The sequence below is a fragment of the Gallus gallus genome, chromosome 3, assembly GCF_016699485.2.
Source record: "Gallus gallus isolate bGalGal1 chromosome 3, bGalGal1.mat.broiler.GRCg7b, whole genome shotgun sequence".
Taxonomy (NCBI): domain Eukaryota; kingdom Metazoa; phylum Chordata; class Aves; order Galliformes; family Phasianidae; genus Gallus; species Gallus gallus.
Genome location: NC_052534.1, coordinates 60,870,353 through 60,896,142, shown reverse-complemented (window position 1 = coordinate 60,896,142; position 25,790 = coordinate 60,870,353). Strand labels below are relative to the sequence as shown.

The window sequence follows — 25,790 nt, the reverse complement described above, 5'->3', positions numbered from 1 at the left end:
TTCACAGCCTCATTATGATTTGGGACTTAAAAAGTGTTTTTGCTTGTTTCTTATTTAAAGCTCTTTACAAAGATGCTTCAGTAGTTAGGCATGTTTATGAAAGGATAATTTACCAAAATGAAAAAGACTGTTTGAGAGTGATCTCTCTTGATTAGAGGTATTTTTAATTGAACTAATTTACAATATATTAAATCAATCGTGTGGAAATTTTCTGACTGCCAACGCAGTACATGCCTTGGAAATGGCAGTTTGGTGTTTATTCCTGAACAACAGGCAGGCCGTAGTATTTGGTGGTAGAGATTTGGTTTTAGAGCTCACTTTTTTTAAGGAGACAGTAATTCTCCTCAATTGCTGAATAATCTCAGCGAGACCATAAAACCATTTCCTTAGTATATTTTACTGAGGTTTTGATCAAAATATGTCTGTTTTACTGAGCTACTCTGTAACTGTGAAGGTCTAAGACAGTAAGGCTGTTTAATGTCCTAGTGTAAGGGCATTGGAGGGTAATAGAGATGATTCATACTTTCATAAAATGGCAGTATATTGAAAGGCTAAGTATTAAACCAAATGAGTCCCAGGTGTAATTCCACTGACTTGTTTAGCCTTATAACTAGTATGAATTTCACCTATTAGGCCAATTCTCTTGGGGAAAGGAGGCACTCTGAAATAGCATAAAAGTCAGGGAGTTTGTAAATTGCTGTGATTGCTTTCAGGAGAGCTGCGGAAGGAAAAAAATGGAGCCATCTAAAAATAGGAAGGCAGGAGCAAGTAGAGTGCTACAGTAAACCCTTCACCTGAGCATAAAATTAATCCAAATCAAGTTCAAGGAAAAAGTTCTTAGTGCATACTGTGTCTAATCATACAGCCTACTTGTTTCCATCACTAGTCCTCAAGAAATTCTGGTTTCAGGGTTTTTGGTATTTTTTCAATAATTTGAAATTCCATTTCAGCAGTGTTATTCAGTGCAGCAGGCTGTAGCTGGTTTATTCCCAGAAAATTTAGGGACAAGATGTTCTCAAATATTTGTGCCACCATTCTGCAGATAACTTAGGCAAGCTTTCATTCCAGTCTCATATTTTTCTCACAGATGAGTAAATCTGAGACTTGCCCCATTTTGAGCTTCTGTGCCTGTATGCACACACAGCTCTCTAAAGTCTCTGACCATTACCTCAGCCATAAACATCTTGGTGTAGACAAATCACCAAAGGGCTGTACAGGCAGGTGTCTAAACCAGTGGAGAGGAGTGCTGTCTCCACAAATCAGAGTTGGACTAATCCCACCTGGTGGTGTGTTGTTGAGTGTTAGAGAGTGTGTTCCTACATTACTCTTATAGAACAGTAGAACATATTGAGTTGGAATGGACCACAAGGGTCACTGAGTCCAACACAGGCTCCACACAGGACTGCCTGAAATTCAAATTTGTCTGAACCCTTCTTGAACCCTGGCACCTGGGGCTGTGCCCACTGCCCTGGGGAGCCTGTTCTAGGGCCTGACAGCCATCTGGTGTAGAACCTTTCCTAACCCCCAACCTGAAGCTCCCTTACACAGCTCCATGCCGTTCCCTCAGTTCCTGTCGCTATCACCAGAGAGCAGAGCTCAGCACCACCTCTCCACTCCCTATGAGCAGCTGCAGCCACCACGAGGTCTCCCCTCAGCCTCCTCTGCTCTGAGCTGAGCAAACCAAGGGATCTCAGCTGTTCCCCATACATCTTCTCCTCTTGACCCCTCTCCATCTTCATGGCCCTCCTTTGGATGCTCTCTGATAGTTTTGCATCCTTATGTTGTGGCACCCAAACCTGCACCCAGTGCTGGAGGCAAGGCTGCACAGCACAGAGCAGAGGGGACAACCCCTCCCCTCGCCCATCGGCACCCCAGGATACAGCTGGCCCTTTGGGCTGCCAAGGCACACTGCTGGCTCATGTTCAACTTGCTGTTTCCCTTCTATATTATCAAATTTAAATGGAAAGAGCAGAAGCCTTCCAATTAGATAAAACTAAGTATATGCGTAACTAACTGCAGGATCAAAATGTTAATTTACACTATCTGAACATGTTTTGGTGAATTGTAATTGATTTTTATTTTTATTTTAATCTGCAAGCTAAAGTATTCTGTGAATATAATTGGGAAGTCTTATGAATCAAGGCTATTGTTTAACTTATGTGATAAAGCTAAAGGCAGGTGTATTTCTCAGAATTCAGTCTTGGTGAGTCACCATAGGATGAAACAGATGTTTTCTATCCGTAATTTCATTGAAATCAGTAAACAGGACTACTACCAAGATTGAATAGGTATGCTGTAGAGGATATGACCTGAGTCAAATTGCATTAGAGAACACATGATGTATGCTGTAAAGTGAAATTAAAATAAAAAAATATTCATTTGGTACTGAAGAAATACTGTATATGAAGTAAAATGTATGCTAAAGCATAAAGAAAATATAAATGCAACATACAGAGCAAGGGAAAGAGGTGGAAATGAGGTTCTAGATTTAAAATTCAATTTCAGAAGAAAATGCAAAAATGCAGCATAACACAAATTCTCAAAATGTAGCCTTACTTTCCATTGACTTTTCATCTCTGTGAATGTTAAAGCCATTGGGTTGTTGAGTAGTAGGAGGCTTCAGTGCATCAGGATGACTTGCAGGTCAGAGTTAAGCTCTGTTCTGTTTATGTTAGTCTTCACATATCAAGCGGAAGCCCTCAGATTACTGTGAAAAACATAGCAGCCTCCATTGGCTCATCTTTTTCTGAGGGCAGACTGAACAGAAGTGATTTTCTTTCCAGCATCTGTGATGGCCTAAGGATGTGGTTGAGACAAAGGGTTGTTTTTTTTTTTGGAGGAGAGTATCTTTTATTAGTTAGGTAAATGTCCTTGGAAAAACTTTTGGGTATACTAGTTCTCCTTCAAAGTGTGATGGTGTTATAGAATTATCCTAAAATAGCTCACTTATATTTATAAAGTCAAAGACCTTTTACTAGCACTGAGCTAATAAAATAATATTTTATTACCTAACTAAACATTAATTGAGTTGAGCAAACACATTTTGCTTTCCAACATCCTATCCACTGAAGAATGCCAAATGCAGTATTCTGGTTTGGATTTCCAGAAGCATTCGTGGGTGAGCTAGAATATTTCAGGAGCACCAGGTCATTTGTGGGTAGAAGAAGCGAGAGACAGAATAAACCATATGGAAAATAGTTATGCAGAGCTTCATGGTGAAAACAAAGAACTTGAACTGATGGAAACCCTGAGAGCCATGTCTTGTAGCCATCACCCCAGCATTTCACTCTAACATCCAAACAGCTATTGAACTGATATTTGCTCTCTGTGAATAGAGTGGAGTAGGTGCTAGCGTTGACAATAAGCACTAGTGAATTATCTGAAGTTGTCATCAGCTTTGCTTTGCAATCTGGTTTTTAAAGAAGCTAGTCAAATAATAAAAACTGGACCAGTGTTAGATCTAGAAACTCCTTCATGAAAATAACAAGCAGTTTTTGTTGCAGTTTGCTGGTAAAAAAATTAAAATTAGCTTTTGGTACTTTGGTAGTACAAAAAAGTACTGTGATTACCCAATGAGGGGTTGCGAGTTAAGCTGGCTTGGCTTTAAATGCTGTATTCAGACCTGTATGAGCAATTAGCAATGAAATGCTAAATATCCCCTCAGGTTTTTCATTTTTTCCTTTAGAAAAAAAAAACAAAACCCCAAAACTGCTGCGAGTAATTATTGGTCTGGAAATAGTGACATTGTTGGTCTGGAAACAGTGACTTCTCCTTGTGTGTTTGGCACTGTGAGGTTAGAATGCAGAAAAAATAGAAAAACTAGAATAGGAGTTTTACTCCAGCTTAAGGAGACGAGTTGGTGCTTAGATTTCAGTACACTTCAGCTCTTCCAAAATGTCCGGCAGGCATGAACTATACACAGCATCGCAAGAAAGAGTATCCTCTCCTATTTTTAGGCAAAGAAGCTTAATGGGATGCATTTGCAAAACTGGCTAACCACAACTGTTTCCACATCAGTGAGGTGCAATTGACCCTGAAAAAGGAAGAAGTCCGGACGTACATAGGGTGCATTGTTTTACAGGTACAATCCAGTTCAATCTGAGGTTAGGTCTAGCGCTGCCTATATGAGAAAGTGCTGTACTAATAATGTACCTAGTGTGTCTTTTAAGCCAACGTAGATCCATTTATTGGAATTTCCATGAGTTTCACTGCAGTAACAAACAACAAAACATAGCCTCATGTAGTTTAATAAAGTGCTTGTAAACCAATAAAGTCAGTACTTCAAATATTTGTTGTTATTCAAAAAGCTAAAAGATATAGCTAGTAGGTTCAAAGGAGGAAGAATCATATAAATAGATAATGATTAATATGTTTTTAAATATAATTATGAAATGTTACCTAACCATGATAAAGATAATAAAACCAAATGTCAGCTTTCATTTACATAAATAAAATTATGAAATGTTTCTGAGAGCTTGTATTTGCTTTTTAATTGAAATTGTTACATGTCTAAAAGCCTAGGGACTTAGCCAGGTACCTGCTGCTATTCACACATTATCCCTTTCTCACTACCTAATAACTAGCTGGAGAGAAGCACTGAGTTTCATAAAGGCAAGACAGCTTTTTCTCTAAGCCTACTTCTGCTTCTGCCTACTTTTTCTTTTGAGGAGTTCACACAATGTCAGTTGATGGAGGCCATCACTGATACTACATCATCAGTTAACAAAATGTTCTATCATGTGTCATGTCAACAAAATTATTTATGCTCCTCAAAATAAAATGTAGAAATCTGAAGGTAAGTAAACTTTCTTGCACAGACTCCTCAGGTTTTCTGTATGTGGGCATATTGGGATAATTGCACATATAATCCTCTAAGCAAATAAATGCCTGCTTTAGTGCTACCTAGCTGGATTGCTTCTAATCTGTAGGCTCTGCTGGCTGTGTACATCCTCCAATGGAGCTGATCTTCTGAAAACCTCCCCAGATGTTACTGCCCCTGCCTGCATTCAACCTGTCATCCAGATGAGCTCCTCATTACATGATTTCATTCCTCTACAGTAATTTTTCAGAGCTCTCCTTTCTTGTCTCTTCGGTTTGCTTCTCCCAGTGTACAAACAAACACAGCTATAGTCTCCTATTTCTTTGTCTGTACTTCTATCCCTGTGCTTCTGTCTTTTGCTTTCTGTGCTGCTTCATCTAATCTGAGTGGCTTTGTTGAAGCAGTTTCCTTCCACAGGGAGAGCAAGCTAAAAACCAAATCACTCACTGACTCTCATCAAGATTACAGTACTGACATACACGTGTGTACTGGCTATATAGCTATGCATTTGTGTGTGCTTCAGGAAGTGTCCCTGGGATTCTGGGGCCACAGCTATCAAATCAAAGGGAAAAGTTTCTTGGATTCTCCTCCAAAGAATTCATAGTTCAAAGGCTGGGGAACAAAATGATGGGAGAATGTGGCGAAAAAGTATGATGCACGCATGATGATAGCAACAAAACTAGGCCACCAGGCTCTCTTGCCTGGTATTGACTGCCTTCAGCTAATGTCACTTCATTTATTGCTTGCTGTAGAGAACTTCTGATTAGGCTGTCAGTATCATGACCCATTCCCATTTATTCCTTATTTTCTTTCACAACAGGATATTTATACCATTACTTAGTGCTATTATTAGTCTTGTAATTTGTTTTTCTGCATATCAGAGCACCATACATACCCAGCATATAACACAGCTCACAGTAAGTCTATTCTACTCCATATGGCTTTGTAGAAGGTGAACCTTACTGTAGCACAGAAGTACAAAAGCAGCGTGACTGAAAAGTTGTGTAGCTTTTTCTCTCTTTTCTTTCCTGTAATATTGCCTATGCGGAAGTGATCAAAAAATCCAATCAAAAGTACCAGTATGAAGAATAAGAAAGCTCTCAATTATGTGTCAGTATTCCATCTCAGTTAATTTGTAGAGAGAAGGGTTTCATACCATATATGCCTTGTGATGTTGGCATTCTGTCTTACACCGGTCCTTTCAACTGCTGTACCTATGCAAGTACACGTAGGTGATTTTTAGGTATTGTGTACGAGGGAAAGTAGAGGTTAAGAAAAATATTTTGCATTTGAACAGAAGATGTTTGTGATGGTCCTTAATACTTAACAAAATTAATTCTCCATATTGGGCCATTTCTAATGAAAACACAGATGAGATATGTCTAGAAATTGTGCCAAGGGGTAAAAACTGTCAGCTCCTCTCTTTATCCTACAGCTTTGGCTAGGCTTTCAGATTCTGTACCCTAAACTGATGAGCACTTGAAAGAATGATCAAGATCTTGGACTTTGACTCAATGCTTCTGAGAGCACCATGGCAGGAAATGAAGGAATGGTGTAATCTTGGTATCTTGGGCTCACTGGTTTGGGACTATGTGGTAAAACTTTGTGAAAATTTCATCTGGGATCCACTTTTGCACATTATCAGAAGATATTGCCCTGGCACAAGGAAGAAGGGTAGGTCACATATCCAGAGCAGAAAACCACAGATGTCTGTCCAGCTGTGTACATTGCCAAGAGCCCTGAATGAAAACCTGTTATACAACATACCAAGCCTTCAGGTGGTATCCCGAGAATGTCATATGATTTATGGCCCCCCAGCTAAGATATACGATGCAGAAGGACCCAGGCATGTTTCTACACTGTAGATGCATTGAGACAGGAAATAATTTATTTTCTCTGAATGGAAAAACAGCTTACAAATTTTTGAGAGGACTTGAGCTGGAGGTGCCCTGGAATACCTGAAAGGTACTAGAAGGCCAAATCTGATTTCTATCATGGAAAAATAAAAGGAACTTGTTTCAACATTAAAAAATCTGAATGCTAGAGAATTTACTTTGCCTGAGTGTTTCATTTTGAACTTTTGTATACTTATCTGTATTTTTTTCACCTTGCCATTTAAGAAATCTATAAGCCCAAAACAGTAAAGATTTCCGTTTTTGATAGAGATATGCTATGCTTGTGGTCTCCTAGCACTAGGCATACATATGCATTATAAATTTAATTGGTGGGGCAAAACATGAAATAGAGATCTTCTCACAAAAAATGTTATGCAACAGTGCAGGCTACTATTAGTCATTGTCATAATCTCTGGGTTGTTTTCATTAAAATCATGACTGTTCTTAATTTTTTCCCTTTCTTTGGCCCAGTACTACCTCAGCACTGAGCGTGAGGATTGAATTAGTTCTTATTCTGACGTCTTTGAGAAAAGCAGCAAAGCCACCATGATGCAGCAGCACCAGAAGAGGATGTGAAAGCATGGCAATTGTATAGCAAGTGGTTTTCATTTGAGTTGTACAGTGAGAAGTACTTCATTCTATTAAGTTTTCTGTTCTCCTTACTGAAACACTTCTGAAACTACAGACCATAAGGGAAAAGGTGCTTGAAGAACACTCTTACTGCATAAAAGTAAGGCTAAAAAATAAACACAGGATACTGAAATGCATCTTACAGCATGAGACCATCAAGACACAAAATTGATCAATTCAGCTCTAGCAGTATTACACGGCTACTGTGTTTTGCAGGTGCTTCTGAGAGGTTTTCATTTTTTTCCGGTCTGTTCTCAATAATGGTCATACAAAAGGAACAATGTTTGGGAAGTGCACCATTCTGTTCAATACTGCAGACAGAGACAGAGATCTAAGAGAAAAGTTTCCAAAGGGAGAAAAGTGTGTCTGAGTGGCAAGATGTGTTGTTCAGCCTCCTGTGCAGAGCTCCAACAACACCAGTGTCAGGAAGATTTTAACATTTCCTGAGGAATTGTTTGTCCTTCTAGAGAGAACAAAACCAGTATTTTCAATCTGAGTACGACAGTGAAAAGATCAGAGAGAAAAAGGTCCTTCATGAACTTGTATGGTGGTGATTTACCTACTTCATAGCAGAGAGGATGAGGAAGAGACAGCACTGACTTTTAAGGTGGATCATAGCACCTGTTACAATTGAGCACTGTAAAGCATTTTACCCTTGATCCTCAACATGAGTTGTTTCAGGAGAAGTATTTCTTCTTTCCCTTTGTCATTTATTTAAAAAAATTCTCATCAGCTTCTGTGACTTGTCCCACAAAAGCCTGGCAGTGCTGCTGACAAAGGAAGACTCAAAGATTAACAAACTAACTGTCTCACGTAGATAAAAACATGCTGGTAATTTTCTTTGAGGACACTTGAATGTCTGATAGATTTGCTTATCAGTTTTTTCTTCTGCTGGTAACCAGTTTTCACAAGCAGATCGCTTACTACCCCCTTGTACACCAGAGTGGTCAGCTGTGCAGCTGTGTGGTCCTGCAGGAATTTTGGGGGGCTATTGGAGAACTCCTCACTCCTGGAAACACCTTAGCACGGTGTCATGGCCAGTAATAATAAGCAAAGTTAATCTGGTGCCATGGAGTACTGGTGGAATGCTTGTTGGGACAGTTTTTTGTAACTTATCATGACAGTCAAAGCTTTTGGTCTCTAAAAGTAGGAGAGCTTTTTTGGGAGTTTACCTGTCTTCCTCCTGTTGACCCTTTGTGAACAGCCACCTTCCCTTTGTGACTTATGTCCCACTCAGTGACTTTCGGTGTCTGGACCGTGTGGGTCTTGCTGTGATAAAATAAGAGAGGCAGGGAAGCAGGCAATCTTTTGCTCCAGCAATCTGTCACTCTTCTTTTACAACTGTGTGCCAATAGTGTAATGAGTGGTGACATGGGAGGAACATGACAGTAATTTAGAAGCTGAGAGAAGCAACTGCATGCTGGCATTGGCAAGATATGTGTATATTTATCTTGGGTAAGAGTACAGAAAAATGAGTGCAGTGAAGCTGCAGGAGATGTTGCCAGCAGGAGGAGGAATGGCATTGGGAAAATTGCAGACTTGCACACTGTGATTATTATTTACCCTGTGAGGAAGCAAAAAAAGTGCTACACATAACATGTAAGAAGATGCCTGCCTTGAAAAGGTAGTTACTTCCCGAGGGAAATATTAAAAAAATTAAAGCTAGAAGCAGATGAAGAGCAGAGGAACTAAACTATCGTAAGACAGCAGCAGAATGAAACTGAACAAATTTCTTCGAACATTGAAGAAAGAAATGGCATTTGGCTATAGTATGGTAGAAAGCTATTTTGAATATGGTCTACTGAATGTTTGGAGTTATGTTTTGATATATATGAACATAAATGTACCAAAGTTTTTATTTATATCAATTATAAGCCTACTGGAGTAGTCCCTCAGTTTTGGAATGTACTTGGACAGTGTCCTGTGTTTAGACCTTTCCCATCCAAATTAGAAGTGTGCTAGCTCAGTGAGTAGCCCTTAGCATTTGAACTCAGCCTTCTCCTCATCTCTGATACCTGAAATTTGGTATAAAAAAAGTGAAGGTGAAACCTTCACTTTTAATGGTAACTGCTGCTCAGAAGACAGTATGCTTTTATTATTTTTAGATAGCTACATTTGAATTATGCCCACCAGTCTGACAGATAATGATGGGCTGATTTTCTGCCCAACAGATGTTCCAAGATTTGTCTCTGCACACTTTTTAAGTCAAGTACATAAATCAAAATTCACGTACATGGAAGCAAGTCAGACTGTGTCCTTCATCATCTTTGCCTTGCGTTATGCACTGGAGGGGGATTACATCAGGGAGAAAGGGAGAGCCTGGGAGTAAAAGGGGGAAAAAAGAAGAAAAAGAACAAGACAGGCTTGAGAAGGTCTTTGTTGTGTTTTCACATTAATGTCAGTCTGTAGATCTTTAAATGAGTAGCTGTCAGCTCAGAACCATATTGTCCTACCAACTACATGGCCTGAACTGAATGTGCAAGCACTGTGGCCATGCTGGTATTTTGTCATTGGGAACGAAGCTTAACAGCTTTATCCAGCAAAGGAAGATGCTGAGTGTTTATTGTTCTGAAGTGTAATTTACAGTGTCTTGCAACTGTGGAGAAATATATTTTGGACACCTACAGTTTAGTAAATATGAACACTCACAAAAAAAAAACAAAAAAAAAAAACAAAAAAACATGAGACTGTGTCTGTGAATTTGGATTCATTCTCTTTATTTTGATATTTCTTGTAAAGTGTCAAGCTCATCCATTTTAGTGAATACACAATATAATGCTGTGTCTAGATCAGAATTGTGATACATATATCTTGTATATTTTCTCAACATTGGATGCTCAAATTTTTGTATTACTTCTATGTTTTTGCTACTTATGGAAAGGGTTCATTTGGACTTGATCTGACTGTTCTCACGTAGGATGGGAACTTCAAAATCTGAAGGTCAGAACCTTTAATCACTGACGTTATTTAAAGAAGTGGTTTATTTGCTAGTTCAAGTCATCTTTCAGATGTGCAGATTTTACTCATGTCACCATTTCCTGCCAAGGAGGATTCATTTATTTTATTGCAGAGTATTCAGAGAGAGAGAGAGAGTTATGAATATTTATTCTTGTAGTTGGAGTATCACACATGAAAAGAAGTTTGAGGGAGAAAAGAAAAATGCTCTTTGTTGTTGATACACAAGGGCAGCCAGCATCAGTAATCAAACTGCTGCTCTCTTCTTGCACATCAGAACAGGTTATGTTGGATTTAGAGGTCTGCCTCAGTTTTTCTATCCGTGAAAGGAGAGTACCAACAATTCCCAACCCTAGCAGAAATTTGGAATGGTAATTATGATGCTCTGTTTCTTACATGAAGAACAGTAAAAATGGGACTTTGCTTATCTAATTCTTATTCTAAATACAGGCAGTCATCAATCAAGCTGGTAGTCATCCACCAAATGGAGCTGGTAGTCTCCAACCCCACCTGTATACTTTTCTACCTAATGTGCTGACCGTAGCTACACTAAGAGACAACATTCCTGTTGCACTCTACACAGAACTGCACTTATTTGAGCAATATTGTTTTTGATTGAACAATTAATGGCAAATTACTAGGAATTACTCTGTTAATGGAAATTATTATGTACAACTCTGGTACGATAGCCTTTTGTGATACTTAATAAAACAGTAGGTAATGGAAGTTGTCACAGACTGTCCTTGCATGCTACATGCAGTGAAGTATCTGCCTTCTGCTCCATGTGCTCTCACTTAAGTTGCTGCCCTGAGGTGTGATCCTTTACACGTCTGTGCCTGAACCAAAGCCCATTTTTATTGGCAGGAATTTTCACATTCAATTCCACGAGCTTTGAGGAAACTGAGCATCACTGCTTCTGTTAAGCACAGGATTCAATTATTTATTCAGAAGAGGCACATGCATGAGCTGAAGTTAAACCAAACTAGTTATTTCTGTAGGAGGAGAGGAAAGCAAGTGGTTTGGTATTTGCAGGCTAAAGACATTTTTTGCAGATTTTTATTTTTAGTTTGTTGAGAGGTCTTTTTATACTGTTTACTCCCTGTGAAAGGAATTTGTTGTAACAACATCCTAAATAAGAGTCCAAACAAGATTCCTAATAAAGAAAACCTGATGGTTCATGGAGACAGCATGAATAAACAGAGTTTCAGTTCCCTTCCCCATGGCAGTGTGGCAAAAACCACTTAAAAGCAGTGCTTAGGTCATAAGAAGCCATACAAGTGGCTGGCAGAACAGTCTGTTGCTGACCTTATCTTCAGGTTTCTTTTAGGTTCGCAACTGCTCATTATGCTCCTCAGATGTGCAAATGGCAACATAAGGGAATGCACAGAGGTTCTACTCTAAGGCTTTGGCACCCAGCACTGAAGTACATGGCTTTACTAAGAAAAGACCCACTGGGGCAAACAAAGCCCATGGCTGTTGTGTCAGTCTGGTGATTAGCATCCAGACTGAAGAAGCAGACCTGTTTCGTGTTCTGATTCCAGGCTACACCTGTTTACTTCTATTTGTTCTACCTGCAGATGTTGCTATGAGGAAAAGAGTCAGCAATGACTGATGTGGAGCCCCTGGTGACAGACTTCGCAGCATCGGGCAGGGCAGGCCGCCGGAATGCCTTACCTGACATCCTGGGCTCTCCTGCTGGTGCCGGGACCTCAGACTTGCCGCACAAACTGGCCGAGCTGTCCGTTTCAGAAGGTAGCACCTGTGTGTTCCAGAAGAGGGCATCTGCACATAGCCATCCCTTGCTTTCTCCTTAAGACTTCTGGCATCATGTAATTTTGATGTCAATGCTAAAATACTTCTTTCTTCATTCAGGTTTAAGTTCAGCCTTCCAAAGCAGTTTTGTACTCCTAACAAGACAAGTTAATTTTAACCCAGACTGAGTCTGCCATATCCTCCCACAGGCTCCCTGTGCAGCAGGCTTGGGGAAGGGTGCTGGGAACTGAATGCTGGTTCATGTGAAGAAGAGGAACCACAGTTACAGTGCCGGACAGCTTGGCAAACCACCATGCCAGCTATTAATTAGTCTCCTCCTGCACAAGTGTAGCTTAGCACATGACAGTAAGCTGTACTGCTGATCCAATTACAGCTATCATTCTAACTTGGAGATAAAAATTAGGAGTGCTAAGTCCTCCTGCTAAGTTTCAGATTTTGCTGTCTGAGATCAGTGTTGCATTTCTGATGTCGATGAAGTGAGAATTGCAGGTTGCCCCTGAGCATGGGTTGCTCCTACTTTTTAAATCTTGATTTGCAAGAATATTTTTCTTCTCATGCCTGCTGCTGCCGTGCTGGTCCCACTTCCAGCAGCAGCAATGGTCTGCAGGCAGCAGAATAGGAGGCAAGCCTGTGCTGAAGGGTGGAGGGCTTGTGAATTCCAACTGAAATAGGTTACAGGAAAGATTCTCAGGCTCAAAGGGTGTATATCCTGCTTCTATATTACTTGAAGGAATGCTGAATTTGCATCCTCCTAAAGCACCATAAAACTGTGGGAAATTATTTGATTACAAATTGTCCTTGCTTTGATCATCTCATTTATATTCATGCATTTGGGCTTTTGTAATCCAAGCCCATCTGGGGCCTGTTGAAGGACTGCTGGTGGTGAAGAAGAGGGTGGATAGAGACATCATTTCCAGGAGAAATGAGAAGAGAGACTGGATCACAGTGTCCTCACTTGAAACTAGGCAGGGGAGGAAAAAACATGATCTGAATGGGTGCTGGAAGGAGGCATTACTTTTGCAAAAGGAAAGGCCAAGGATTTATGAAGAGAGGACAGATATAAAAAATAAAAGCCAATAAGGATAGTTATGTGTACTTAGGCTGAGGGGCAGGACTGAGGAGAACTGGGGGAATCTGGAAAAGCATATGGAAGAGCACTGTTTTAACAGTGCATATAAAGTTACGCAGGTCAGTAACAGCAGATGAGATGCAGTTCAAACTCCTTGAATTTGAGATGTCCTTGCAGATGTCCTCTTTCTGGTGTGTGTGACTACAGCACTGAAAATCCATTCCAAAGTATAGACAGGCAATTAACATTTAATGCTTTCATTTTCAAATATGTTCTTTTTAATTCGAACAAGCTCTTCCACTTGGTACCATTGCACACAGTGACCAGGAACGATGTTCCTGCAGGGGGAACTGTTTCCCTTGTCAAAGAGGAAGCAGGTGGGAATTTGACACTGTGGAAGTAAATCTCTTGGACTGAGAAGTCCAACCCATTGGAATATTCATTTCTATTCTATGAATAACTAACTTTGTATTGCTTAGAGCAATGAACCTTGAGGGGCATGCATAAAGCCATGTTAAACAAAGCTCAAAAAATACAACAGCTATAGATAAGTTCCTCATGTTTGTTTCATTTTTGATGCTGTAAAATGTAGTGGTTGGAAATAATATACTTTTTAAGGCATGGAAAATTTCTCTCTGATATATTTCTTTTTTTTCCTGCATAAAAGTAAACATGAAAGAGTGAGTGTCGTCTTAAAAGAAATGTTACAGCACAAGATAATAGAAGTACTCCAGACAGAGTAATCCTCTCCTGGTGCCCATCCAAGTGCATTAAGAAGAAATGAAACACAGCTACATCAGTGTGAGCAGAATGTACCAATGCTTTCTTACAAACAAATGGAGATTTGAAGAACAATTCAGAGCATGGAATTATCCTTTGCTTTTTTCATTGGCACATACCTGCACCAGAGCATGCCCAGAAGGAGTAATTGCTGTTATCAGCTGTTTGCAGTCATGATAATAAGTGAATGCAGGATACAGCTAGACACACTGTGACTAGTGGGCACTGCTTGGGTGCTTTTGTGAATTGGGAATTCCACAAGTATCAAAATGGGAATTGCAGCCTCATTTTCTTGTCAGTTAAACTTCCAATCAGGCAGCAAGCAAAATTGAGGGAAAGTTATCAAAATGAAAAGAAAGTTTACAAGTTCAAATGCTGTGACTGGGAAGCTGTTTGTTTGTGATACATTTGGGGCTCTAATGGACAAAGCTTGCTTGTCTCTGGCTTTAGCAATAAGCTGTTAAAATGAAAGCCACTGCCAGCTCAGAACAAAGAGGTTGGATAAATGAGAAAAGCAGAGAAGATAGAACATGTGGCTATATAAAGCATGCCCTATTTTTTTTTTCTGGCAATCTGAAAGATTCAGTGAAGACTGTGGGGAATGGTGAGGCGGGCTCTCCATCTTGCTTCACATTTAGCTAATGCTCATTGGATCATACATTTCCTTTCCTTCTAAAAAGCTGTCACTTGCTGTCAGAGTGAAAGGTCAGAAACGGGATGTGCTAATACCTTCTGTCTGGTTTAGAAGATAAAAGAGACTTTGCATATATTCTTTATGAAAATACAAGGACCCTTGCTGTGTGATACAAATTCTTGTGCACTCTGGACGTTGCACTAAATTAGTATTCACCTTGAAAGGAATGGGTGAGGTTTTGTCTTCAGCTATTTTTCACAGAGCCCAGCTCTGACAGGAAGACTATCTGTACCCTACCCACCTCTGCCAGTATGTTAATTTTGGAGAGTTGATACTTCCCAAAGGTGGTCTCATGGGAAGCCATAGTGGAGCCATTTTAAACAATCATAGAGTGATAGAATCATAGAATCATAGAATGACCTGGATTGAAAAGGACCATAATAATCATCTAGTTTCAACCCTCCTGCTGGTTTCAACCCCCCTGCAGGGTCGCCAGCCACTAGACCAGGCTGCCCAGAGCCACATCCAGCCTGGCCTTGAATGCCTCCAGGGATGGGGCATCCACAACCTCCTTCGGCAACCTGTTCCAGTGTGCCACCATCCTCTGTTATGATATCAGTTGATATGACTGGTGATTCCAGTGATTAGAGAGGAATCTGCAAGAAGTTAGAGAGCAAAGAGGTTATACTGGCCTTCTGTAATCTGCTTTAGGGGTCTGTTCTTCTATTAATTTATGTTGCTTGGTGAATATAATTCTAGGTAGCTGTGTATGACTCTGGATACACTCAGCAGCTTAGCACCTGTGCTACCAAATAAGAGCTTGGATTTCCTCTAGCAAACTCCGTTTTCCTCTACCCTGTCTACAAGATTCCACTAATGTTAGACATCAAACCCCAAACAGAAGCATACAGTAGAGGAGATGACTCTGTCTCCCTTTCTTCAATAGTGCCGTGCTGTGTAATAGTGAAGAATGTCAAATGGCTGAGTTCTTCACTTACCAGTGTTAAACTATGAAGCCTCCTAACCAGCGGCTGTTGCAGACAACATCAAGCAGTTTCTGCCAAAAGATTTAGCTGATAAACTGTGTACAGTGGTCTAGACTTACTAGATTATGGTGATGAATATGTGTAATATATTGTTTCTGATGTGTTAATGGCAAATCTCTAGGGAGATTCGCAAAATTTCACCTCTTAGATTATGATTGTTAAATCAGATAGAAGTTGGAAGATGATACGATCATCTTAAGAAGTTGGAAGATCATACAATCATCGTAGATTTGCAGAAGCTACGGTCTGTCTTAGATCTGAGTACACAAACTGTTTTGTTACCATTGTTAATGCTATGTGAGACTTGAAGATAGTGTCAAAATAATTGTGCTTTGCAAGGAAATAGAGGCAATAGGAGTTTTCATTTCTCAGTGAGAGAACATGGGCTTCAGAAGAGACAGAGAAGAATTCCATTTATCTAATGATGACCGTGACCATGAATCAATTCAGCTGGTCTGCTTTTATTTGTACTAGTCATGTAATCATTCCATTCTAATCTATGAAAGAGTGAACTTCAAAATCAGAATTTATATATATATATATATGTATCCCCTCGTCTTGTGAAAAGAAGGTGAATTCTGCTAGTATTTTCTTGGCAAAGAAAGTCAGACAAATAATGGACATGTTCATAAAATGTAATGTTATCTACCAGAAACCAAACAGAGCTCAGAGGAGTGCTATATTCTAACCTGACTTTAAAGACATCTCAGAAAAAAAGAAAAGTTATATCTGATCTGATGCTTAAAATTGATTAGAATGTGCAAGGAGCAGGGAAATCAGCACCAATGGGAAATTGGTTTTGGACAATGTCTATGCAGGTTCTTTATCTTTTGAGTTTATCACTCTTTCTAGAGCACCCATGAGTTTGGTAATAAAGAGCCAATCCAAATAGAAGTGATCGATAAACCCAAATATTTGACTGCAATTAAAAAGCTGTAAGAATGTGTGTGGTATAAATGTTGGATTGTGTTTTTCTAGATGAAGGAGCAGAGGGTGGAGAAGTATCATCATCCAAAGCCTTGCTGGAAAGTCAAGAGGCAGAGGGAAAGAGCAACAATTCCTGATACCTAAGGACTGCTCGATTGATGAACCCTATCGACACACTTTGCAGAGTTTTCCTGTGTTACCTATTTTGAAGTGTGGTAGCAACTGCAACAGCACAAGAAAGACTTTTGTGATACACTTATATCTAGATGGCTTTAACATGGAACTACTGTTTTTTCTGCTGTCGTCCATCAGAAACGTTCTACACATCCAAATGGGAAGAGAACTAAAGAATGTATCTATCTGTTCTGTTTTTGTTTGTTTGTTAGTTTGTTTTAATGGTTACTTTATTCATCCAAACTAATCTTCTTTAACAGTTTTAATGAACACAGATAGCAGATGTACCAGGTAATGATTGCTTTAAAATAAAAGTCCTATTTCTTAATTTTCTAAAATAGGTTCTTTCTCTCTTACACGGAGGCGTATTCACTCTACCCACTTTAAGATAATAAGTATGTATTAGATTACAGACCTAATCTGCAGTATATCTTCAGAGATTTTTGTTCTCGTTAGGGATAAGTAGATGGATGTGACAAACAGAAAAACGAACTTTTTTTTCTCTCTTCCTCCTGACTTCAAAGCATTTCATTTAGTGCTTAAACTACCAGTATTCGTTTTTGAGCTCTCTTTACACTCTATTTGATTATGGCAGATCATCTCACCTATCCCACACCTAGCAGCCTTGCTATTTCTGTCATTTTTTGTTTTCAGGCTTAATATTGTAGCTGTTCATGTGTATCTGAAATAAAATAGCCATGTTTGTAAGTGATTAAAACTGTTCATCTCACTATGGAAATTAAATAGCTACTGTATTTTCTGTCTTCTGTTGAATCCTTGATGTGTCTTTTATATGACAAGACTCAGAACCCCGTAATATATAATTATTGCATCTCATTTTTGCTTTATTGTTTGCTGCTGATGAAAGTGTTCCAGTGCGGCTTTTACAAAGAGTTTTATCTATTGAAAGGCATTTTTTCTTTGTGATGATGGCCATGCTCCTGAAACTACCCAGCATGCATTCCTTTACTGTAGGAATCCAAGATTCATTCACAGACATTTACCCTTACTGCAGTCTTAGAGCAGCTGCCATTTTATGAACTATGTGAGACTTGTCCAATACTGACAATCAAATTCTTTTTTTTACCCACACGGTCTCCCTGCTGGACTGTGGCAAGATGGAGGAACCGTGCCACATAGGCACATCATACATTTGACTGACATTCCACCTATAAAATATTTGTGAATTTTATAGCTGGTGGACATCTTGCAAGAGGCTTTTCCACACAGCTAGCATTCATAATAGGCATTTGCATTTATTAATAGGTTGTCTTTTGGGGACCATTCAGTAAAGGGTAGATTTTATCCAGCTGAAGCAACACTGGGTTCCCTCCAGCTATCTGTATTCATTCAACAAGTGCAACATCCCAGAATTACTTTCAAGTTTGGAAAGGTAAATAATGTACTCCACTGTAGCAAAACAAGTGGCTTAAGAGAGTCTGAAAACCTGAGCTAGCAGAGGACAAGAGCTGAAAACCACAGTGGAGAGGGACATAAAATTAACCGTATTTGTGGTGCACACTTTTGTTCTGTGTTAAAGTCCTTTTCTCATACACCAGCCTCCTTTGTAGCATCAGGACACATGAAAGTGTTCAATTTTAAGAAGTTAAAATGATCACATGGGATTCAAGTGGTTGAGTATTACTGAAACAGAATTCCTTACACACTTTAAGTGGAGCATATGTTAAAGTGCTCTTCTGGGTCATAGCCTATATTGAATTCTTCCTTCACAGTTGCAGCACTGGATATATTTAGAATTTTATATTAAACAGACACTGAAATTTGGGTTACAGGAACAGATACTTAAATAAGTATTTTTCTAGTCTGAAAAGCTTTGAAGGTGGGTTTGTTCTTTTTTTTCCTATTAAAATACCAATCATGTGAACCAGTTAAATTTAGCAAATTATTCATGTGTTAAACCATGTATAAAATCACTCAACAGACATGCATACATACAACTACTCACAGATGTTGAACTTAGAACATTAACCAGGGTGATAAATACATGGGAGAATTGGTGCTTACTTTGCTCTTGAGCTGTATGAACCTGTCACTGAGAGTGTAGAAAGAAGGTTAAGAAGAAACTCTGCATAAGATGTAAGGACAATCAGGAAGATTTAAAATGCAACTGAATTAAAAGCAAGGTGAAGATATTTCATGTATCGTATGTAGGATTTGCAAATGATTGCTACAGTTGGCACTAATTTGCCTGTGAATTGTCTCTTAGAGATGCAGTTTGTATCTAGAAAATTATTAGTCTGGGCTGCATGAGAGCGCTCTTTTGTAATCAATTCAGATACAGAAGATGAACAGGTAACCAGGGCTAACTATATCCTAACTATACCCCTTTTTTGGCAAAAACCCTAGGTTTTGCCAAATAAGCCTTTCCAGGTCGAAGACAGCTGTATATTTCTGACCGACATACCCAGAACTACAAACACTGATTGGTATGAGAGGCACTGTGCTGAAAACTTTGCTCCAGAAGAATTTATTAGTTCTGTATTACTCTTGACTCAGGCAGACAGGAGTTAGCCAAGCCCTTTCAGAGCTCTTTGGGTACCTTCAAGGCGACAGTGTCCAGGAGTCAGGGGGTTAGGCAGGGTTACTGTCTGAAGTGCAGCTACAGTTGGGCAAGCTCTGGTTCCTTTTCTTGCTGGTATCTTGAAGTTAGACAGTAACTCCTGCTGGACTTTAGCTGTGTAAAGAGCTAAGTGCTTCTGAGTACTCCCCACTGAGCCAGTTTATCCAGTTTTAACCAATATCCAGGACATACCACTTTCCTATTAGCTCAGATAATGAATAATTAATGATAGTGTTTTCTCTTAAGCCATACAGTAACAAAGTTATGGCCACGAATCAGCAGAATATTTTAAAATATGCTTAGCTTTAAATGTAGATTAGTCTCACTGAAGTCAGTAGAAATACTTAGTGCTTAAAATTAGGTACATATTTAATTAACTTGATAAATTACAGCAGCAAAGTTCTATTAAGGCTAATTTTGTATTATAATGCATTAATCCCAATTTCCATTTGCAGCAAGTGCAGCACAGGTAATGGCATCTTTTTCATCAGCATAAAGGCACCATCCTGGGCTTTTATAGAGCCAAGACATTTATTTTAGTACCAAGCAAAAATGGTAACTTTGTTGTCTCCAAATTTCAGAACTTGGTGAGGTAATTATTAATTCTCAGCCACTCTGCATACTCAAAAAACAAACAAACAAAAAAAAAAACACATAGAACACATAGAAAATTGGCCTCACTCTTTTCCAGCTATCATTAAGAAGGTAATTTTCTTTGGGTCAGCTGTTCATCATGAGCTCCATGTAAAAGACAAGTGAACATGCTGAGGCACATCTTCTGTTATCATAAATTAGGAAAGTTCCATTTGTCTTCTGGAAGGCAATGAAGGAGTAAGTAGATTTTAAGGTAGGGGACTGATTATTAGAACAATCTAATTTATGCTTATTTGCTATGATTTCTCATATAGCTACTTCCACCTGTGCCACATACTGTCATTCTGGTGTAACTCTGCATTGGCTGAGGTTTAAAGAGAGATGCTGGATGAGATGACTATCAAAGCACTGGTATACTTTATAAGAAATTTCTAAATCATTGATAGTAATGTATAGGTCAGATCCAGTTGTCACTGAAGAAGAAGACTGTCTTACATCAACTGCAGTTTTAACTCATGAGTTACTAAGTGTACAGAAAATGTCTCTCATTCTTATAGTCCTTGAACAAATACTTGAAGCAAAGAAACAACTCAGTGGAAACATCATATACTTTTGCACTGTCCAAGACATTATATTTGGTTATATGGACCTATGATCCTACTCACGGTGACCAATTCTCTGTTGTGCAGCTTTCATTCTGGCTCATAACAGAGCAGTAATGACTTACATGTCTTTTGCATACATAGTATGTTTCCAAATTGGGCCTTGCAGATGAAGAGCTATGCATATAAATACTTCTTCAAGTTTACCACGCAGGCCAGTAAATTTCAACGTGTATTTTCACCAGTTAACTGACTTCATGAATGCTATTAATAAACAGATGATGATAGATGATAAGCTACTATATGCATATATACCATGTATTTATTTAAATAATCCTTAGCTACTTCTATGTAATAGTCACATCAAAATATTAGCTGATTGTTAATTTTTGATTGTTATACCAGTGTATTCATACTTATGCCACAATGACCTACTGTTTGACAATAGGATATATGGAATTATATCTTCTATATCATTCCCAAATAGTAAGAGGATACACAGTTATTACATGTTGATAAATACAGTGGTGATCATACAAAGGAGTCTTAACTGTGCCTGCATTAGTTAACAATGACAACACAGCAGTGGCTGTAAGATATGTAATCCACACTTTCCACCATGTATACCAAATAACTTCTACATATTTTCAGGACACAGCAGATTACTTAGGGTCACTTTGTATTCCTCTGTTCTGCCTGCTGGTGCTTTGTGTGTGGTAAAACACGAGGAAGAATTAAAGAGTCAGAAATCTCTACACCAATTGCTCCACCAGTTTTGCACAGGCTATATTTGTTGTGCTGAGAGAATACAAGCTGCAGATCCGCTGTGGAGCCTGAGGGGCACCCAGGTCTGCCCAGCACAGACCTGAAGGGCTGAGCCCACTGGGGTGCATTGGTTGTGCTATCTAAAGTGGTTTGGCTGAAAGCAGCAAGGGTTTAGCTGTCCTGCCATCTAGTGGGATCCTCAGCCCGCCAGGTAGCTTGCTTGAATAATTGAATCTGGTGGTCAAGAGATCTCAAAATCAGCAAAGTGCAAGGCAACCAGCCTGGCTAGAGACTGAGTGTGTCCAGTTTATCTGAGGCACTCACTAATGTTTTTACTAGGGGTCCATGCATCTCGTAAGAGTCAGTACCTCAGTGGTCCTGAATATGCAGAAAGTTAGGTAACTGCAAACAGCGGTCTCGCATCCCTGAGAATATTGTTCTAATGGCTTAAGTAGGCCTGGGACAATAGCCCTAGCTAAACACTCTCAGCCACACAATGCTGTCACTACTCCTTCCTGGTGTCACTTCCAGCTCCCTTGCACAGTGCCTGCCACCTCCACTCTGAAATTCACAGTGGAAATTCACACTACATGTCCGAAGGCAGGATGTGGGGCTTAGGCACCAGGAGAGTGAGCCAGCCAAAAGTACGTTCAACTTGTAAACTCCATAGCAAAACATAGCCTAACTCTGTCTTGCAGCCCACAGAGTGTTACATCCCTGCTCTGTGCTTTGGGTCAGGGTGCCAACACCACCACATGACAGTTTTGATTTTTTCAAGGAGAACTATTTCACCTTCCCTACATGAAGCTGTTCTATACTGGGTAGTGATTAGCAGTAAGTGGAGATCTGCTATTTTATTATTATACCTCCCTGCTCAGCTGGGTGAGAACCAGGTCACACTCACGAGGCCGGGCACGAGATGGCGCCCGAGCCCGCGCCAGGCCAGCGGCCGGGCCCTGGCATTGTTCACTGCCGCGCCCACCTCTCCCTGCTTCAGAAATGGCAGAGTTCCGTTTACTCCCTGTAAAAACCGAAGGGGAGAGCTGAGGCAGCTCCTCGCAGCCCGGCCCCGGTCAGTACCCACAACACACGCCGCAAGGGAGTCGGGTACTGCCGGCAGAGGGCGCTGCCGCCCGCCCTGCTGGGCCGGCCTCATCAACAGGTAGTGCTTTAAACAGCACCCTGAGCTGTGCAGTTGGCACAGCAAAAAGGAAGGGACGTCATCCAGAGGGACCTGGACAAGCTGGAAAAGTGGCCCCCGTGAACCTAATGAGGTTTAACAAGGGCAGGTGCAAGGTGTTGCACTTGGATCGAGGTAATCCCAGATTCTCTGGGGAAGAACTCACTGAGAGCAGCCCTGCAGAGAATGACGTGGGGGTTCTGGTGGATGAAAAGCTGACCATAAGCCAGCTGTGTGCTCTTTCAGCCCAGAGGGCTAACACTATCCTGGGTTGCATCAAAAGAGGGATGGCCAACAGGGCAAGGGACATGATTGTTCCCCACTGCTCTGCCCTTGTGAGGCCCCACCTGGAGTACTGTGTCCAGGCCTGGGGACCCCAACATATGAAGGATGCAGAGATGTTGGAGGGGGTCCAGAGAAGGGCCATGAAGATGATCAGAAGGCTGGAGCACTTCTCCTATGAAGAATGGCTGAGGGAGCTGGGGTTGTTCAGCTTGGAGAAGAAAAGGCTCTGGGGAGACCTCACTGCAGCCTTCCAGTTCTTAAAGGGAGGTTATAAGCATGAGAGAGACAGACCTTTTACATAGCCTGATAGTGACAGGATGAGGGGGAAAGGCTTTAAACTAAAAGAGGGGAAATTTATGTTAATTCTCAGAAAAAAAAGTCTTCATTCAGAGGGTAGTGAAGCACTGGCACAGGCTGCCCAGAGAAGCTGGGCCCCATCTCTTGAGGTGTTCAAGGCCAGATTGTATGGGGCCCTGGGCAACCTTATCTAGTGAGTGCCAACCCTGTCCACAGCTTGAGCCATAACGTGAATAGTCTGTCTTGGGCACTTGAAGTTGCTCTAGAGAAAAATATCACATGAATGTGCAAATAGAGCTGGTTTTGCAATATAAGGAAGTGCTGAAATAAGTTTATCCCAGGCATGTCCTTTTAGATAGCCTTTGAACTCTTGACTTCATGTCTTCAGTTGTTGTTGTTGTTGTTTTTAAAATGGGCTTTCAGGAGTGGAAATTTCTTGCTAAGTTTATAAAAGATGGAATGAAATAGTGGTATGTAGGAATGAAAGTAATTGAAGATGGAGAGACAAAGGACAGTGAGAAGGGTTAAAGGAGAGGAAGCTGTGTCACTTCCCTCTCTGAAGCCCTTCATTAAGCAAAGCAGCCAAGCTCATCTTGGCATGAGTCAGACCTGCTCCTGAACCCTTCACTGCTTCTGGACTCTGGATGCCCTTAGCACTGGCTGTACCTCCCACCACCTGCTCAAGAGAGTTTCAAAGGTCTGGAGAAAGATGTTATTAGGAGCCTTGTTTAACTATTTTTAACTAAAATTAGTTAAGGAGCTTGTGATACACAGAGGCTCTATGTTATATTTAGCACAGCTCCATGATGGAGGAGATATTTTGAGACATAAACATGGACACATAAATTTAAAGGAATAGTAGATGTATCTATGCATCTCCTCTTGGCAATTGCTTCAGGACAGTCCAGGAAGTGAGTCCCATGATTATCCAGGCAGAGACTACATGCCTAGTTTCCTTCTTATGTCTATCTGCATCTTCTGCTGTAGCAGAGTCTGAATTTGGCAAAGCATAATCCTGCACACAGCCAGCTGGATGTGTCTTTAAGTCTCTTAGTCTAGACTTATTCACTGTGACTGTCTCATGTGATTTCTTGCATAATCCAGGATATGGAACTTCTCTGAATTACTTCCTGTATCATGTCTAAAAAAAACATCTTTGTGCCTTTTAGTCTAGTTTACAACTGACAGGGATTAAATGTTTAGAAAGATGGTTTTAAAGTGATTCTGGTAGCTAAAACACCTTACAACAATTAAACACTTTATTTTTAATATACATTTATCCAGATTTCTAGTTAGAAGCTTTCATACCTTTGTATACTAGACTGAAGATCCACTCTTATTTTAGTTTCTCCAGGGTTATTTCCTAACAGCAAGGATGATGAGTTTTCCCCAAGTTTGTCTTGTTATTAGTCCTTATTTAAAGCTAGTAATGGCTATTTTAACACCGCAATGCTTAAACTTGCTCTTGAATTTTATGTTTGAGGAAGCTTACATATTTAGACTTGTGAAAACTGAGAAATAATTCAACAGTTTCTCACAAACCAATGTGTAAAGCAGTGATATGTTTGCACTATGTAAATGAATTGACAAGGAAGGTATGTAGTTATATCTAGGTCACCTACCATGAGCTAACATTTCAGAAGTACTTCTGCTTGATCTGTGACAGGCATTTTTTCATTAACAACAGGCCCATAAATTGATAGTCTAATTAAATTATTTATCAAGACTGTGGAATTCAGCATTTTTTCAAGGTTGCGTTAACAATACCTGGATCCCTCTGCCAGTTTAGGACTTCAGAGGAAATGGCTTGTGCCACATAAGAGGTTCTGAATCAGAGGAGACAGTGCCAGACGGATGTGGCTCCAACTTTATCTGAGGGATGACTTGTAGCTTTGGCAGGCTGTGACTCCCCTATCAATCCTTAGCAGGATAGAACAGAGAAGCATCCAGGTAATACCCAAATGCTCAGGACTGCTTATATTGAATGTCAAATATTCTCAGTAAGTATTAGGCAGCCCCCATGGCATATACTCGGGCTGCAGAAAGATAATATAATACTTAGAGATTACCTGTATCTTTAATACTGTAAAATTTGGATTGCTGATGTTAAAAAACATTCCCTATCTTGGTTATAATCACAGTATTGCAGGGGTTGGAAGGGACTTCAAGAGAACATCGAGTCCAACCCCTCTGAAGGTACCCTACAATAGGTTGCACAGGTAGGCATCCAGACGAGTCTTGAATATCTCCATAGGAGACTCCACTACCTCTCTGGGCAACCTGTTCCAGTGCTCCATCACCTTTGCCGTAAAGTTCTTCTGCATGTTAGTACAGAACTATGTTCAAGTTTTAGTCTATTACTCCTTGTGCTATCGTTGCACACCACTGAGGAGAGCCTGGCCTCATCTATTTGCTTCCCACCTCCCTTTAGATATTCATAAACATTTATCAGATTCTCCCTCAGTCTTTTTTTCCCCAGGCTGAACAGACCCAGGTTACTCACCCTTATCTCATATAGGAGGTGCTCCCGAACCTTAATCATCTTTGCAGCCTTCTGCTGGAGTCCTTGTATGAGATCATTGTCTTTTTTGAACTGGGGAGCCCAGAACTAGACACAGTATTCAAAATGTGGCCCTACCAGGGGCCAGACAGGGGGCCAGAGCAGAAGGGGAAGATATCATTATTTTAACTTAGTGTGTTCACCCTATTCATATGGCTTCAAAGTTTCACTCAGAGTCATTACTGCCCCTGGAATAATCAGTTACATATTTCTTTCAACCACAG

At 40.2% G+C, this 25,790-nt stretch overlaps 1 protein-coding gene across 5 annotated transcripts in view; it reads left to right on the top strand.

Moving 5' to 3' along the window:
• The window catches only part of PKIB (protein kinase (cAMP-dependent, catalytic) inhibitor beta), a 54,458-nt gene extending 36,992 nt beyond the window's left edge, over positions 1-17,466 (top strand). For 3 of the 5 annotated variants that reach the window (XM_015284468.4, XM_040697327.2, XM_015284469.4), the window contains exons 2-3: positions 11,877-12,054; positions 16,580-17,466. In XM_015284468.4, coding sequence (XP_015139954.1) covers positions 11,904-12,054; positions 16,580-16,665 — 237 coding nt within the window. In that variant the 5' untranslated portion in view covers positions 11,877-11,903 and the 3' untranslated portion in view covers positions 16,666-17,466. 5 annotated transcript variants of the gene reach the window in all.
• Positions 17,467-25,790: the final 8,324 nt, after the last annotated feature.